The sequence below is a fragment of the Camelina sativa genome, chromosome 5 (genome assembly GCF_000633955.1).
Source record: "Camelina sativa cultivar DH55 chromosome 5, Cs, whole genome shotgun sequence".
In the NCBI taxonomy this organism is placed as follows: domain Eukaryota; kingdom Viridiplantae; phylum Streptophyta; class Magnoliopsida; order Brassicales; family Brassicaceae; genus Camelina; species Camelina sativa.
In genome coordinates, this window is record NC_025689.1 from 27523062 (window position 1) to 27536531 (window position 13470).

At 33.3% G+C, this 13470-nt stretch overlaps 1 protein-coding gene across 5 annotated transcripts; it reads left to right on the plus strand.

Annotated features, from left to right (window-relative positions):
• Window positions 3662-11947, plus strand: LOC104787685 (LEAF RUST 10 DISEASE-RESISTANCE LOCUS RECEPTOR-LIKE PROTEIN KINASE-like 1.4). 5 transcript variants are annotated; one of them, XM_010513292.2, is made up of 4 exons: window positions 3662-4404; window positions 10308-10337; window positions 10437-11081; window positions 11152-11947. In XM_010513292.2, exons 1-4 carry the CDS (start codon window positions 3759-3761, stop codon window positions 11784-11786), a joined length of 1956 nt encoding a protein of 651 aa, XP_010511594.1. In that variant the 5' UTR covers window positions 3662-3758; the 3' UTR covers window positions 11787-11947. The 5 variants fall into 5 exon arrangements, with proteins under 5 accessions (XP_010511594.1, XP_019101572.1, XP_010511593.1 ...); XM_019246027.1 differs by lacking the exon at window positions 3662-4404 and adding an exon at window positions 4433-5662; XM_010513291.2 differs by lacking the exon at window positions 3662-4404 and adding an exon at window positions 5696-7035.

Sequence of the window (13470 nt, forward strand, 5' to 3'; positions counted from 1 at the left end):
CTTGTTGGCTAGGGAATTGAGATGGATCTATTTAAGTTTCTTTAACCCAATGTTTTGAATTAAATTGAAAATGAAGACATGTGTCAGATATATAAGAAGTCAGGTGTCATGTTATTAGAAGAAGTTGAGAAAAACCTTCTCATATTATATAAGATACTGTAGTTTAATAACACAACATAAGGAATGGTTTTTACAACAGCAGTTAAAGATGAGCTATATATAATAAATTATTCTATTAGCGAGATATATATTTATATTGAAACTAACAAATTATTCTTTTATTATTTAATTAAATTTTTTCAATTTTTACATTGGTTCAAATAAAATTAATCTGGTATTGGATCAATCAATACAAGTTAGTATGACAGAATTTTCAATGTAACAATTTCTATTTATTTTAAAATGATTGATTTACATCTCACCGATCTATCTCTCTTTATTTTATTTTTTAGTTTGGATGAAATTTTGTATCTGGTTGGATATATAAATATATATATAGTTATAATTAATTTTTGATATATAAATTAAAGGGTAAAATAGCAGATAAGTAAGATGTGATTTTGCACTTTAATGTGGCAAATAACATGTTTTTTTTAATAACTAAAAAGTTTTGGACTAAAGTCCATACATCCCTTCAGGTCCAAGATCAGAGCAAGTTATATGGTATCGTCTCAAATATCATGTTTTTCTGATGGATTTAAACATATTACATATATCACGTAAAAAGGTAAAAATAGGTTCATGACATATGAATCGTTTGCCCGAAAACCAACAAAGAAATGATAATCATATAGGTGAACAAAATTATCCTTTACCTATGGCTCATTCTCGTTGGATACTCATCTATTGATGTGGGTATTTATAGTCAACATATCAGTCAACTATGCTATATTATGATGTTAGTGACCACAAAACGTGTGTTGGAAATTGAGTTGATTGTAAATTTGCAATGGTCGGTGATCCATCAATTCAAATGACTGCAGCATGATTCATGTACCAAATAGTGTTCTCATAATTATCCGCAGTTTGAACCTAAGACCGAAAGAACCTTGGCGGCCACAGGCCACTTTACGCCTATATCATAATTCATGCTTTCATACAAATTTACTTATATATAGATAATTTCACAAGGGTCGGTGAGATATTTTTCAATTTGTAGCTTTTTTTCATTATTTTTTTCATCGAAGTTATATTAAGAACATAACAGATACAAACATATATAGAATTCAAAAAGGTGAAGATATATCTTATATAATATGAGAAAGTTTTTTTCTAACTTTGCCTGTCAATGCGACACTTGGCGTTCTATATTTATGATACATGTCTTTCTCACTAATCATAAATTAAACATTTTTTACATACTTTATTTTATTTATATCTTATATAGTGTATAGTTGGTTAAAAAAAATACGTTGTTACAAAAATATATTTTTTCCAACTTTTTAGTTTCAACATATAATATATTTCCTAATAAAAGCATATACCATATAACAAAAAAATAAAACTACTAATCAAACCAATTAAAACAAAAAAAAAGCTTTCATACTTTTAAAGTCAAAATTGTAACCAAGTTCATTTATGATAGACTAATTTTAAAATATAGAATATGTACTAATATATTTTTAAAAATCACATTGTATTCAATAATCATATATATTGTATTAAAGACAAAACTTAGATAAAAAAGAAACTACTGATCGAACCAATTAAAACAAAAAAAGTTTTCATATTTTAAAATAAAAATTGAAACCAAATTAATTTATGACAGACTAATTTAAAAATATAAAATATGTTCTAATATATTTTTAAAAATCACATTGTATTCACTAATCATATATATTGTATTAAAGACAAAACTCAGATTAAATTAAATTATATTTAATATTCTATAAGTTACAGTTTGACTGTCTTTAAACGTATGTACTAAAAGAAAAGAAAAATAACATAATTGCTTAATCACCCCATGAAATAGTAGGAAACAATAGTTTCACAAAACAATTTAATGGTAATTATAGTATATATTTTAAAATGATTAGAAAATAGATATAATATATCGAATCTAAAAATATTAAATTTGATACATTTTTCTTTTCATGAATTTTATTCAAAATTTAATGTGAGATATAATATAAGATATTTCATAAATTTTTATGACATGAGCCATATTTTAATATACATTATTCCAATTTTTTATATTAAGGGTTATTACCAGATTAGAGAGTAAACACTGGAGCATATGATAAATCATGAGTACAATTATTAAATATTCAAAATAATCATTGGTGATTCCTCTGTTACCTTGTAAAACATATTGTCTAGATTCATAATCTCATTAGTATAGTACAAAATTCAGGTTTTAGAAATTTAGTTTATTGATTGGATGAATTTGAGTCGGTCAGATTTTTTGTCCTCACATATCTTATTTTAAAATCATCAAAATCTGATGAAAAAGTCAACATATAGATATTATAAGTTTTTATATAGTTAATTAAAAAAGCATTTAGATGTAAGTTAAAATAAATTAGAAATGTAGCTATGTCAGAAAAATAATTGGAATGTATCTATTGTTGATATCAATTGTTCTAATTTTGTCTTCCCTTCCATCTACACCAATTGAAATGTTGGAGAATTCATTTTTTTGACAATTAAAAGAACATAAGAATAGAGACAAGGACCGAGAAATAACCCATAATCATAGAAGTATAACACATTCTAAGCAATCATATAGAGTTTCTAATTCACAAGATATTTGTTAGGAAGCTAACTGAAGAAAATCAAACCGTAGCAACATATTGTGGAGTCAAAAAGAAAATCAAATATCAAGATTGAGTTAAAGAATATATAAAGTTGTAAAACCACTCGCAAAAAGATAAATATTTATCAATTTTTTTTTTTTACGATCATATAAGTCTTGATCGCATCCATATATTACAGCTTTGGAAAAGATGTAGGGAAAGATGAGATTTATTTGGTAATATTTGTAAACAATTTTCAATACTCAATTTTCGTTTCGAATGTCTGATATATGGTCTCTATACAAATCTCATGTGTGCTAAGACTATCTCCAATATATATTCTATTTTTTTACTCTAAAGTAGAGCATAGTTTTTTCAATATGTCAATCTATTTTATACTAAAAAATGGAGTTAGTGTAAAAAATTAAAGTTGCATATAGGGTAATCGTACCATTTACTCTATTTTAGAGTAAGATATATAGTAGGGTTAGAGCAAATGTTACTCTATAACAAAGTTTTGACTTTAAAATAGAGTGGGTTGGAGATGCTTTAAGAACCTAACAATTTATCACAAAGCAGTAAAATCCAAAAACAACAAAATTTTGAGAGATTTAATTACTTCACTAAAAAAATTTCCGATATGTTTTGTTTATTTTATTTTGCATCCAAACATTATGAACCATATATAAAAAGGAACAAATATTAAAAAAATTTAAAAAATTCATATAAAAAATACATTTCTAAATTTAAAATATATCATAATTAATAAAAATTAAATTAAATATATCTCGTGTATCGCCCGAGCCTATTTCTAGTAAAATATATTTTTCAGTTTGTAGCTTAGAGAAAAAACAAAAAAAAGTAGTTCAAAGTAAACTAATAGTTCAAAGTCTCCGCTTTTGTCACAATCCTCACTTGGACTTGGTCTCCTATCCCCCTTCACCGTTTCCACCTCATATTTAGGCTTATATTTCTATCTTGATTGAAAAAACACTTCTTCTGTTCATCGATCAGACAAAAATCATGTATGATCCCCTCAGTTCTAGTTTGATCTTGTTCTTCCTCTTCTCCTTATTCCACCCTCTTCCTTGTACTTCAAGTAAAATGGATTCGTGTGGTGAGACTCTGTTTAAGTGTGGGAACATCACTGCCGGTTTCCCCTTCTGGAGCGGGAACCGTCCTGAACACTGCGGTGATCCATCGCTGGAGGTTCACTGCGACAAAAACAACATCACCTCTTTAAACATCTCAAACCATGTGTACCGAGTTTTCCATATAAATCAAACATCTTACACTCTTACACTTGCCAGAGCGGACCTGCAAGGACCATTTTGCTCCTCTGTATTCACCAACGTATCCTTGCCTCCAGAAGTTTTTGAGCTTTCGCCAACCTACAAAAGCCTCACCGTATTCTACCACTGCAAACCTTTTCGTCATTACTATTTGAGTTATACATGTCTAAAGAAAGGTCAGATCTCAGTGTCTGAAAAACCTGAACGTCCCGAGAGCTGCCATGACAGTTTCACCATGAACGTTCCTAAGAGTTTCGTTACAAATGAGAAAATTCTGAATATGACAAATTTGGAAAGTGTTTTAAGAAAAGGATTTGAGGTGAAGGTGAAGACAGATAAAACAACGTGTCAAGAATGTTCACTCCATCCACCACCTGGTAAGTTTCTTATGCATCTCTATCATTTCATATCAATTACTTAGACTTAGCTTAGACATATCAAAACAACTAGTAATCTATGTCTCTACTGCATGAAACGCATGTCCCTAGAGTATAATTATAATTTTTCAAAATCTGATATGATCAAATTGTTTACCAACCTATATTTGGCTTTAGATCGTCGATCAATTTAAAATACTACATCAATGGACTTATGTACCTAATAGTGTTCCCATACTCATCCGCAATTGGAACCTGAGACCTCATCAACTACGTGTGCGACACTTTGCCATAATACTTCATCTAGGCTTCCTCGAAATTTTTAGCGTAGAGAAAAGAACCAAAAATATTTTAAAAGTAAACTAATACTGACATCCGAAGTCTCCGCTTCTGTCACTATTCAATTCTCACTTGACTTGGTCTTCAGGCCTTTCACAGTTTCCACCTCATCTTTATGCTTATCTTTCACTCTGTTTAAAGAACCTCTTCTGCTCTTCTCAACACAAACCAAACCCAGAAGACACACTATCCATAGATCTGAAACGAAACATGTACAATCTCCCCACTTCTTGTCTGTTCTTTCTCTTTCTCTTATCCTTATTTCACCCTCTTCCTTGTACTTCAAGTAAACAAGTACATGAGTGGTGTGAAGCTCAGTTTCAGTGTGGTAACATAACCGCTGGTTTCCCCTTCTGGGGAGGGAATCGTCACAAAGATTGCGGTCATCCATTGCTAGAGCTTCACTGCCACAAAAACAACATCACCTCTCTATTCATCTCAAAAGAAGAATACTATGTTTTTCATCTAAATCAAAAATCTAACACTCTTACAATTGCCAGAGCAGAGCTTCTAAGTTCTTTTTGCTCCTCTTTTAACTTGGAAAAATCGGTGCCTCCAGAAATTTTCGAGCTTTCGCCAGCATACAAAAACCTCACCGTTTTCTACCTCTGCCTCTCTCCTACGCATAACCTTTTCAGTCATACATGTCCTGAGATTGGTCCAATCTCAGCGTCTGAAAACCCTAAACATCATATGTCCTGCCTTTCCAGTTGCACCGTAAACGTTCCTAGGATTTTCTTCACAAAGGAGAAAGAGTTGAATATGACCAAATTGGAAAGGGTTTTAAAACAAGGATTTGAGGTGAAGCTGACGGTCGATAAGAAAGCGTGCCAGAAATGTTCATCATCTCATGGAATCTGTAGCTTCAAAGAAACATTTCCGTATGCATTTAAATGCATTCCAATCGATCAACCAATTGGTAAGTTTCATATCCATTTTCTTCATTTTATGCTCAAGTAGCAGTTTGGTTCTTCTTATGAGCCTATGAGATATATGCAGTATGAGCATGGTGGTAAAACTCAAGATATTTATTGAGTTTTTTTCACCCTACTCTGACATATCAAACAACTAGTTAGCTGTATCACTAATTGAATTTTCTTCTTCCACGTCAGTCAATTTTCGTACTAAATGGTTTTATTTCCATAGTCAATTTCTCTGCAATTTCTTTAATTTCTATATATATAATACTTTTTTTTTTTAAGTTTCTAAGAGTGCATAAATGACTAACGTACCTGATACCCCCAAACCTTGGACACTTTGCAAAAGCCAAAAGGCCTATATCAGGATTCATGCACCGTATAGTGTTCCCACAATTTCCTTGAATAGAGAGTTTCACAATAGTAAGAGCAGTCTTTCAATTTTTTTAAAAAAAAAATTGGAAAAAGAGAAAACAAAGAAGAAAATATTTTCAAAGTAAACTATTAGAGACATCCAAAGTCTCTCTGCTTTTGTCACTATCCAACTTGACTTGGTCCTAAGTCTCTTCACCGTACGTTTCCACGACATCTCTCTATGCTTATCTCTCTCTTTATTTAAACTGATCTTCTCGACACAAACTAAACCCAATAGACACAGTTTTCATCGACCACAACAAAATCATGTACTATCTCCCCAATTCTTCTCTAGTCTTGTTCATCCTCTTCTCCTTATTTTACCCTTTTCCTTGTGATTCAAGTAAACATGAACATGGGTCATGCAAAACTCATCAGTTTCAGTGTGGGAGCATTACCGCCGGTTTCCCTTTCTGGGGAGGGGATCGTCACAAACATTGCGGTCATCCATCCCTGGAGCTTCACTGCGAGAAAAACATCAGTTCTTTACTCATTTCAGACCATCTGTACCATGTTCTCCATATAAATCAAACATCCTACACCCTTACACTTGTCAGTCGAGACCTACTGCAAGAGCCTTTTTGCTCCTCTACATTCACCAACGAAACCTTACCTCCAGAGCTTTTCAACCTTTTGCCAACCTACAAGAGCGTTACATTCCACCGTTCACATGTTTATCCTCACCGTTCGATTTATACATGTCGTGAGATAGGTAAGATCTTCGTGTCTGAGAACCATTTATATAAGACCTGCCTTTCCAGTTTCACCGTGAAGGTTCCTATGAGTTTCCTTACAAAAAAGAAAGTGTTGGATCTGCAAGTTTTGGAAAGTGTTTTAAGACAAGGATTTGAGGTGAAGGTGAAGATCGATGAGAAAAGTTGTCAAGAATGTTCATCCTCTCATGAAATCTGTAGCTACGATGAAACCTTGCCATCTGGAGTTAAATGCAATCCACCAACTGGTAAGTTTCTTATGCTGGGCTAGCGACTTTACTTCTAATAACCCTAACTTATGCAGTATGAGCATGGTTTGAGAAACTGAAACCTAAAATCACAGTTTGACAAGTCTTTCTCTTCCTGAATACCATATTATTTTTAATTAACCCTTTAATTTGACATACCAAACAACTACTAAGCTTATTTCTCCAAGTAATTTCGGTTTTGATCTTCCTCTAATAATTTTCACACGTTTAGACATAGCTTAGTAGTGAGCTTATAAAGAGAAGGTGATCAAGATATAAACTTCTTGGTTTGAAATTCTCCTCCAACAAGGGATGATATATGATGGAGTCGTCTATCAACTTAAATAAGTGGCTCTTTCCTCTTTACATGTAATGTTCCCACAATTTTTCTAAAAAGAGAGTTTCACAATGGTAACATAAGTCTTCGAAAATTTTAGCTTTTGAGAAAAGAGAATACAAAGAATAAAAAGTCTTCCAAAGTAAACTAATAATGACACGCCAAGTCTCCCGTTTCAAGTGTCTCTCTTTATTTCTTTGTTTAAATCATTTCTTTTGCTCTCTCAACATAAACCAAACACAAAAGACACACTGTTCCATAGATCTCAACAAATCATGTACTATCTCTCAACTTCTTGTCTGTTCTTGTTCTTCCTTTTCTCCTTATTTCACTCTCTTCTCTGTGCTTCAAATGAAAAAGAACTTGGGTGGTGCGAAGCTAAGTTTCAGTGTGGGAATATCGCTGCTGGTTTCCCCTTCTCCGGTGGGAGTCGTCCCCAAGTTTGCGGTCATCCATTGCTGGAGCTTAACTGCTATAAAAACATTACCTCTTTAATCATCTCAAACCATCTTTACAATGTTCTCCAAATAGATCAAACATCTAAGACTCTTAGACTTGCTAGAGCAGAGCTTCAAGGTTCTTTTTGTAACGCTACTTTCACAGCCACCACAACCTTGCCTCCCGAAATCTTTGAGCTTTCATCGACCTACAAGAGCCTCAATGTTTTCTACCTCTGCGACACTAAGCTTTCTTACCAATCCTGTTATACTTGTCCTGGTAGAGGTCCTGTCTCGGTCTCTCAAAACCTTGATTATCATAAGTCCTGTCAAGGCATTTTTACTATTAACGTTCCTAAGAGCTTCGTACCAGAAGAAAAAGAGTTGAGTTTGGTACATCTCGAAAGTACTTTAAGTAAAGGGTTTGAGGTGAAGTTGAAGATTGATGAGAAAGTTTGTCATGAAAAATGTTCATCCTCTGGTGGTACTTGCGGCTTCGAAAATTCCACACAAATTTGCTGCAAGGAAGCCTCATCCTCAAGTTGCTATAATCTCCATCCACATGATGGTAAGTTTCTTATACATCATCATCGTTTTAGTAGCCGTCTTAGTTTTGGTTTTGCTTGTATAACCGGTATATCTCCCTCCTAAGAGCAACACAACCTTTAGAAAAATCTAGATAACACCACTACCCCCAAAACCCACTCTGTAAAATGGTCCTATAATCATTTATTTGAATCTTCTTCTATCTCAAACAAATTAGCATTAACTTAGCAGTCTAGCTCTCTTACACTTTTTCTTCTTCTCTTTGCCTTATCCCACACTCCATTTTTTTCTTCCCCACAATATCCTTTTTTTTTTGACAATACCCACAATATCGTTAAATTCTCTAGAACTGATAAAAACCATTGGACCAAACTAGGACATGGTTTGTGCGCTGGTCAATTTATGCAAAAATTAAAAGGGTCCTACTTTTATGATATTCTTTTTCCCATTAGGTTCTTTCTGAGAAAATTCCAAACACCTGACTTTGAAAGTCGTCGTACTGAAAAAAACAAAAGAGTAAAAATTAAAAAATAAAAGACGAAGAAGAGTCCAAAGTGGGAACTCGTTTTATATTCTATAAAAAACAATGATAAAAAACTCGTTTTGAATCACACTATTCGCATTATCGTTTATCAATATAAATAGGAGTACCATTCAAAGTCGTCGTCGTAAGCCACCTAATTCCAAAAGAAACTTCGATTTTGAAAATATAAAATTCCAGATAGAAAACATTAAATGAAAATATTAAAGTGAAGGTTGGTCGAAAAAAGACCAAAAACAAACATGTGTTCCTTTTAGTTCAAGTCTTACAAAAAAACCAAGACATATTCCCAATTGCTTCATCTCTTCGTCTTCTTCTCCTTCTTCACCATTTTCTTTATTCACCTGCAACTGCTACACAATGATCAATTTGTCTCCTTCCCTATCAAAATCTATATCCTATAGCTTCATATGGATGCTCTTTGTCATCCTCCCATCTTATGTTTTCTCAGCTGAGCAGCATCACGTACTCTGCAGTCCCTCGTTTAGTTGTGGCAATCAGAGCGGTCTCTTGTACCCTTTCTGGATTCCTGGCAGAAAAGACTGCGGTCACCCCGACTTCGAGCTCGACTGTAGCGGAGGATTTCCAGAGCTTAGCATTTCCTCTGTGAAATTCCAAATCCTAGCGGCGAACTATACCTCTGGTATCATAAAACTTGCCAGATCCGATTATAGCGATGATCCATGTTCCCAAGATTCTTTAAAGATTTCTTTCAACGAAACGGTTCTTCCAATTGCTCCTACCACCGACTGGCTGTCCGTTTATTACAACTGCGACCAAGACTTTTCACCATTTGTTAATGCTACTTATGTGAAAGAGCTCGAGTGTGGGGATGATGATAGAAGAAATTACTACGTGACGAGAAACCTAGTGTCCTCTCTACTTGAAGGGTACAGTTCGGTTTTCATAGACTTTAGGAGATCTTGCAGTATATACATTAATATTCCCGCATCTAGAACCGCACTGAACACACTCGAGAGCTTTCCAAGTACGGATAATCTAAATAAGGCGTTTAAAGAGAGTTTCGAGGTTGGAGTTAACTTAGATTGTAAGAAGTGCAGAGACTCTGGGGGTTCTTGTGGATATAATCACATACTTACCACGAGTGGGTTTGTCTGCTATTGTATAGATGATCAGCCAGGTAACGGTGTTTGCGGTTCTACAGACAAGGGTAAGGATATCTTGCCTACTAATTCTAATTTCCTAATGGTTCTTCCTCAATAACCACCACTTTTCCCTTCTTTAAATCTCCCTACTCACCCACAAACCTTTTCACTAGATCATCCACAGAACATCCTTACAGTTTCTGATTAAAGTATATATAGAAGAAAGAATCTCAAGTTTTTTCATTTATAGTTCTGTTATTAGTTTCAACTAACCTTTTTCTGGTGCCATTCCATTTTTGATGCAGTTGGAAAGAAGTCTACTAAAGCAAATACAGGTGCTCCCTTTTTTCATGTTCTTTGGCAACAACTGATTTGATTAACATAGGCAACATCACAGACTTATTACGATTTCCTTTTCTTTTATCCTTCTCTAGGTATTATTGCAGCTGCTGTATCTATATCGGCGCTGGCTCTCATAGTCGCATGTGTGTTCTTACTCATCAGACGGAGAAGAAAGACACAAGAAGCTCAATACACAAGCAAGGACTTGCCAACAACATCATACTCGAGTAGAGAAACATCAAGAAATCCAACTTCCACAACAATCTCCTCTAGTAGCAATCACTCGTATCTTCCCTCAATGTCAATCTCTAACCTTCCAAACGGAAGCGACTACTACGGAGTTCAAGTCTTCAGCTACGAAGAACTTGAAGAAGCAACCGAGAATTTCTCCAGAGAGCTCGGAGATGGTGGCTTCGGTACAGTCTACTACGGCATGTTAAAAGACGGACGAGCGGTAGCAGTGAAACGCCTCTACGAAAGATCGCTAAAACGCGTAGAACAGTTCAAGAACGAGATCGAAATCTTGAAAAGGATAAAACATCAGAATCTTGTGATACTCTACGGATGCACATCAAGACACAGCAGAGAGCTTCTACTAGTCTATGAGTACATCTCAAACGGAACACTCGCTGAACATCTCCACGGCGACCGCGCAGAAGCTCGTCCTCTTAGCTGGTCAACCCGATTAAACGTCGCAATCGAAACCGCAAGCGCATTATCCTTCCTCCACAAATCAGGTACAAAACAACATCAAACATCCTAAAATTCACAGTACATTTGCAAATTTCTCACAATGTGTTTATACAGAGATCATACACAGAGATGTCAAAACTACAAACATACTCCTAGAAGATAACTACCAAGTCAAAGTAGCCGATTTCGGACTTTCGCGATTATTTCCAATGGATCAAACACATATCTCAACTGCACCACAAGGCACACCAGGCTATGTAGATCCAGAGTATTACCAATGTTACAGATTAAACGAGAAGAGCGACGTATACAGCTTCGGAGTGGTACTAACCGAACTAATATCATCGAAAGAAGCGGTGGACATAACTCGACACCGTCACGATATTAACCTCGCGAACATGGCCGTATCCAAAATCCAGAACAACGCGTTGCACGAGCTCGTGGATCCGAGTTTAGGGTTTGAGAAGGATTTAGATGTGAGGAGGGAGATGATGTCTGTGGCGGAGCTGGCGTTTCGGTGTTTGCAACAGGAGAGAGAGGTTAGACCTTCGATGGATGAGATTGTGGAGATTTTGAAAGGGATTAAGGATGGGGAGAAGCGTGTTGGGGTGGTTGAGTCTACTCCGGATGTTGTTGATATTGAACGTGGTGGTGATGATGTTGGATTGTTGAGAAATAGTGTTCCGCCGCCGATTTCGCCGGAGACTGATAAGTGGACGAGTAGTTCTGATACGGCGGCGAGTTTGTAAATTAGGAATCGTCCGTGAACTGTAAGTGTTCTTTTTTTAATAATTATTATTGTTTTCCTTTTTTGGACGAGACTGTGTATTAAGAAATGGACCTATTTGTTCTATTTCTGTGATAACGTTTTTTTTTGGTTACAAACTAAAATGACATTACTATTTCTAGAGATGTACATTCCAATAATCGTCATATTCTTAATATTCTACCACATTAGTCTTATAGGGAAAATGTATGAGTAACTCATAATGAGTTATAGCAAAATTAGAAATTTAACTAATGTTAAGTGGATTAATAATACACATTCTATTTTTATAAGATGGATAACAAACAACTCCATATCAAATCTATTTGTATAAAAATCGGTTCATAATTGGTTTGCAATAGATTTCTTCTATTTGAGTACGTGCATCACTACTAGATATACATTATGAATCATATATATAAAAGTAGAGTTTCAGTCTCTCCTTATTGATCCATTTGGCAATGCAATTTTAATATAAAAAAAATTTATATTAAAACACAAATTTAAAACAATTAATTTTCACATTTAACTCACATAATATAAAACTGAAATCTTTATACCTTCTCCTATAAATTATTCATTAACTTTATTTCTCCACTAAGTTGTATTAATCAATTGTATTAAAACAAAACAATAAATTAGAATTGTAACTCTCATTTTTCTAAATGTAATTTTTCATCATTTCTCTTCCTATAAATACTCATTATCTTATTCTCTTAGTCTATCACTCTTTCATTCTCTCATCTTCTTCCACTACTCTCAAATCTCTTTTTTGTTTTGTTTTGTTTTTTTTTGTTTTGTTTTGTATTTTTTTTTGTTATTGTTGTTGTATGGGTTATAAAAAATCAAATCAAATATCATTGTAAAAGCTTAGTTTTAGAGTTTGTATGATATGTATATCTTATATATTTATTTTAATCTTTTAAAATGTTTATCTCCATTTTCTATTTTATATTAACATCTTATAAGTCATTATTTTCATACTTCCTTACAATATTCACCACACAATAAGATCATAAAGTTGAAATGATCCATATGTAATTATCTATTATGTCTCTGGTTATCTCACATATTCATGTATCATTTTTAATAATTTATAAAGATCAATATAATATTTAAAGATCAATATAATTATCCATTTATCCATTTATAAAGACTATTTTGTTTTGTGATCCAATTGATAAATCTGCAGAGATCAATATAATATATATATTTTTTATGATTTGAGGTTTTTGAAAACAAAAAGAACATAATTAAACAATTGGTTTTTTGTGTCTTTAATCAAAATAAAAAATGATCCAAAAAACAAAACATATTCAACTGGAACTTAAATATAAAAATAAAATATAATTTTAAAAATATCATTTCACTAAATTCTCTAAAGATGAAACCATTAGTATGAAATCTAGCACTATAAATTAAATTGATGAGTGAAAACCAAAAAAATATAAGTTATCCTTGGGATTTTAAAAATTATTGAGATTGAAGAATTCATATAATTTTATAAGAAAACTAATTTAGTTTGTCACTTAAAAAGTAATATTTTTTATTTTGAAATATTATGTGTAAGTGTTGAGTTTATATCAACAAACAACCAAATCATGTGAATTTTGATTCAGCCACTTGGTATTCCTTTTATTTTAGGTTATAAAAAATTAAAATATTTA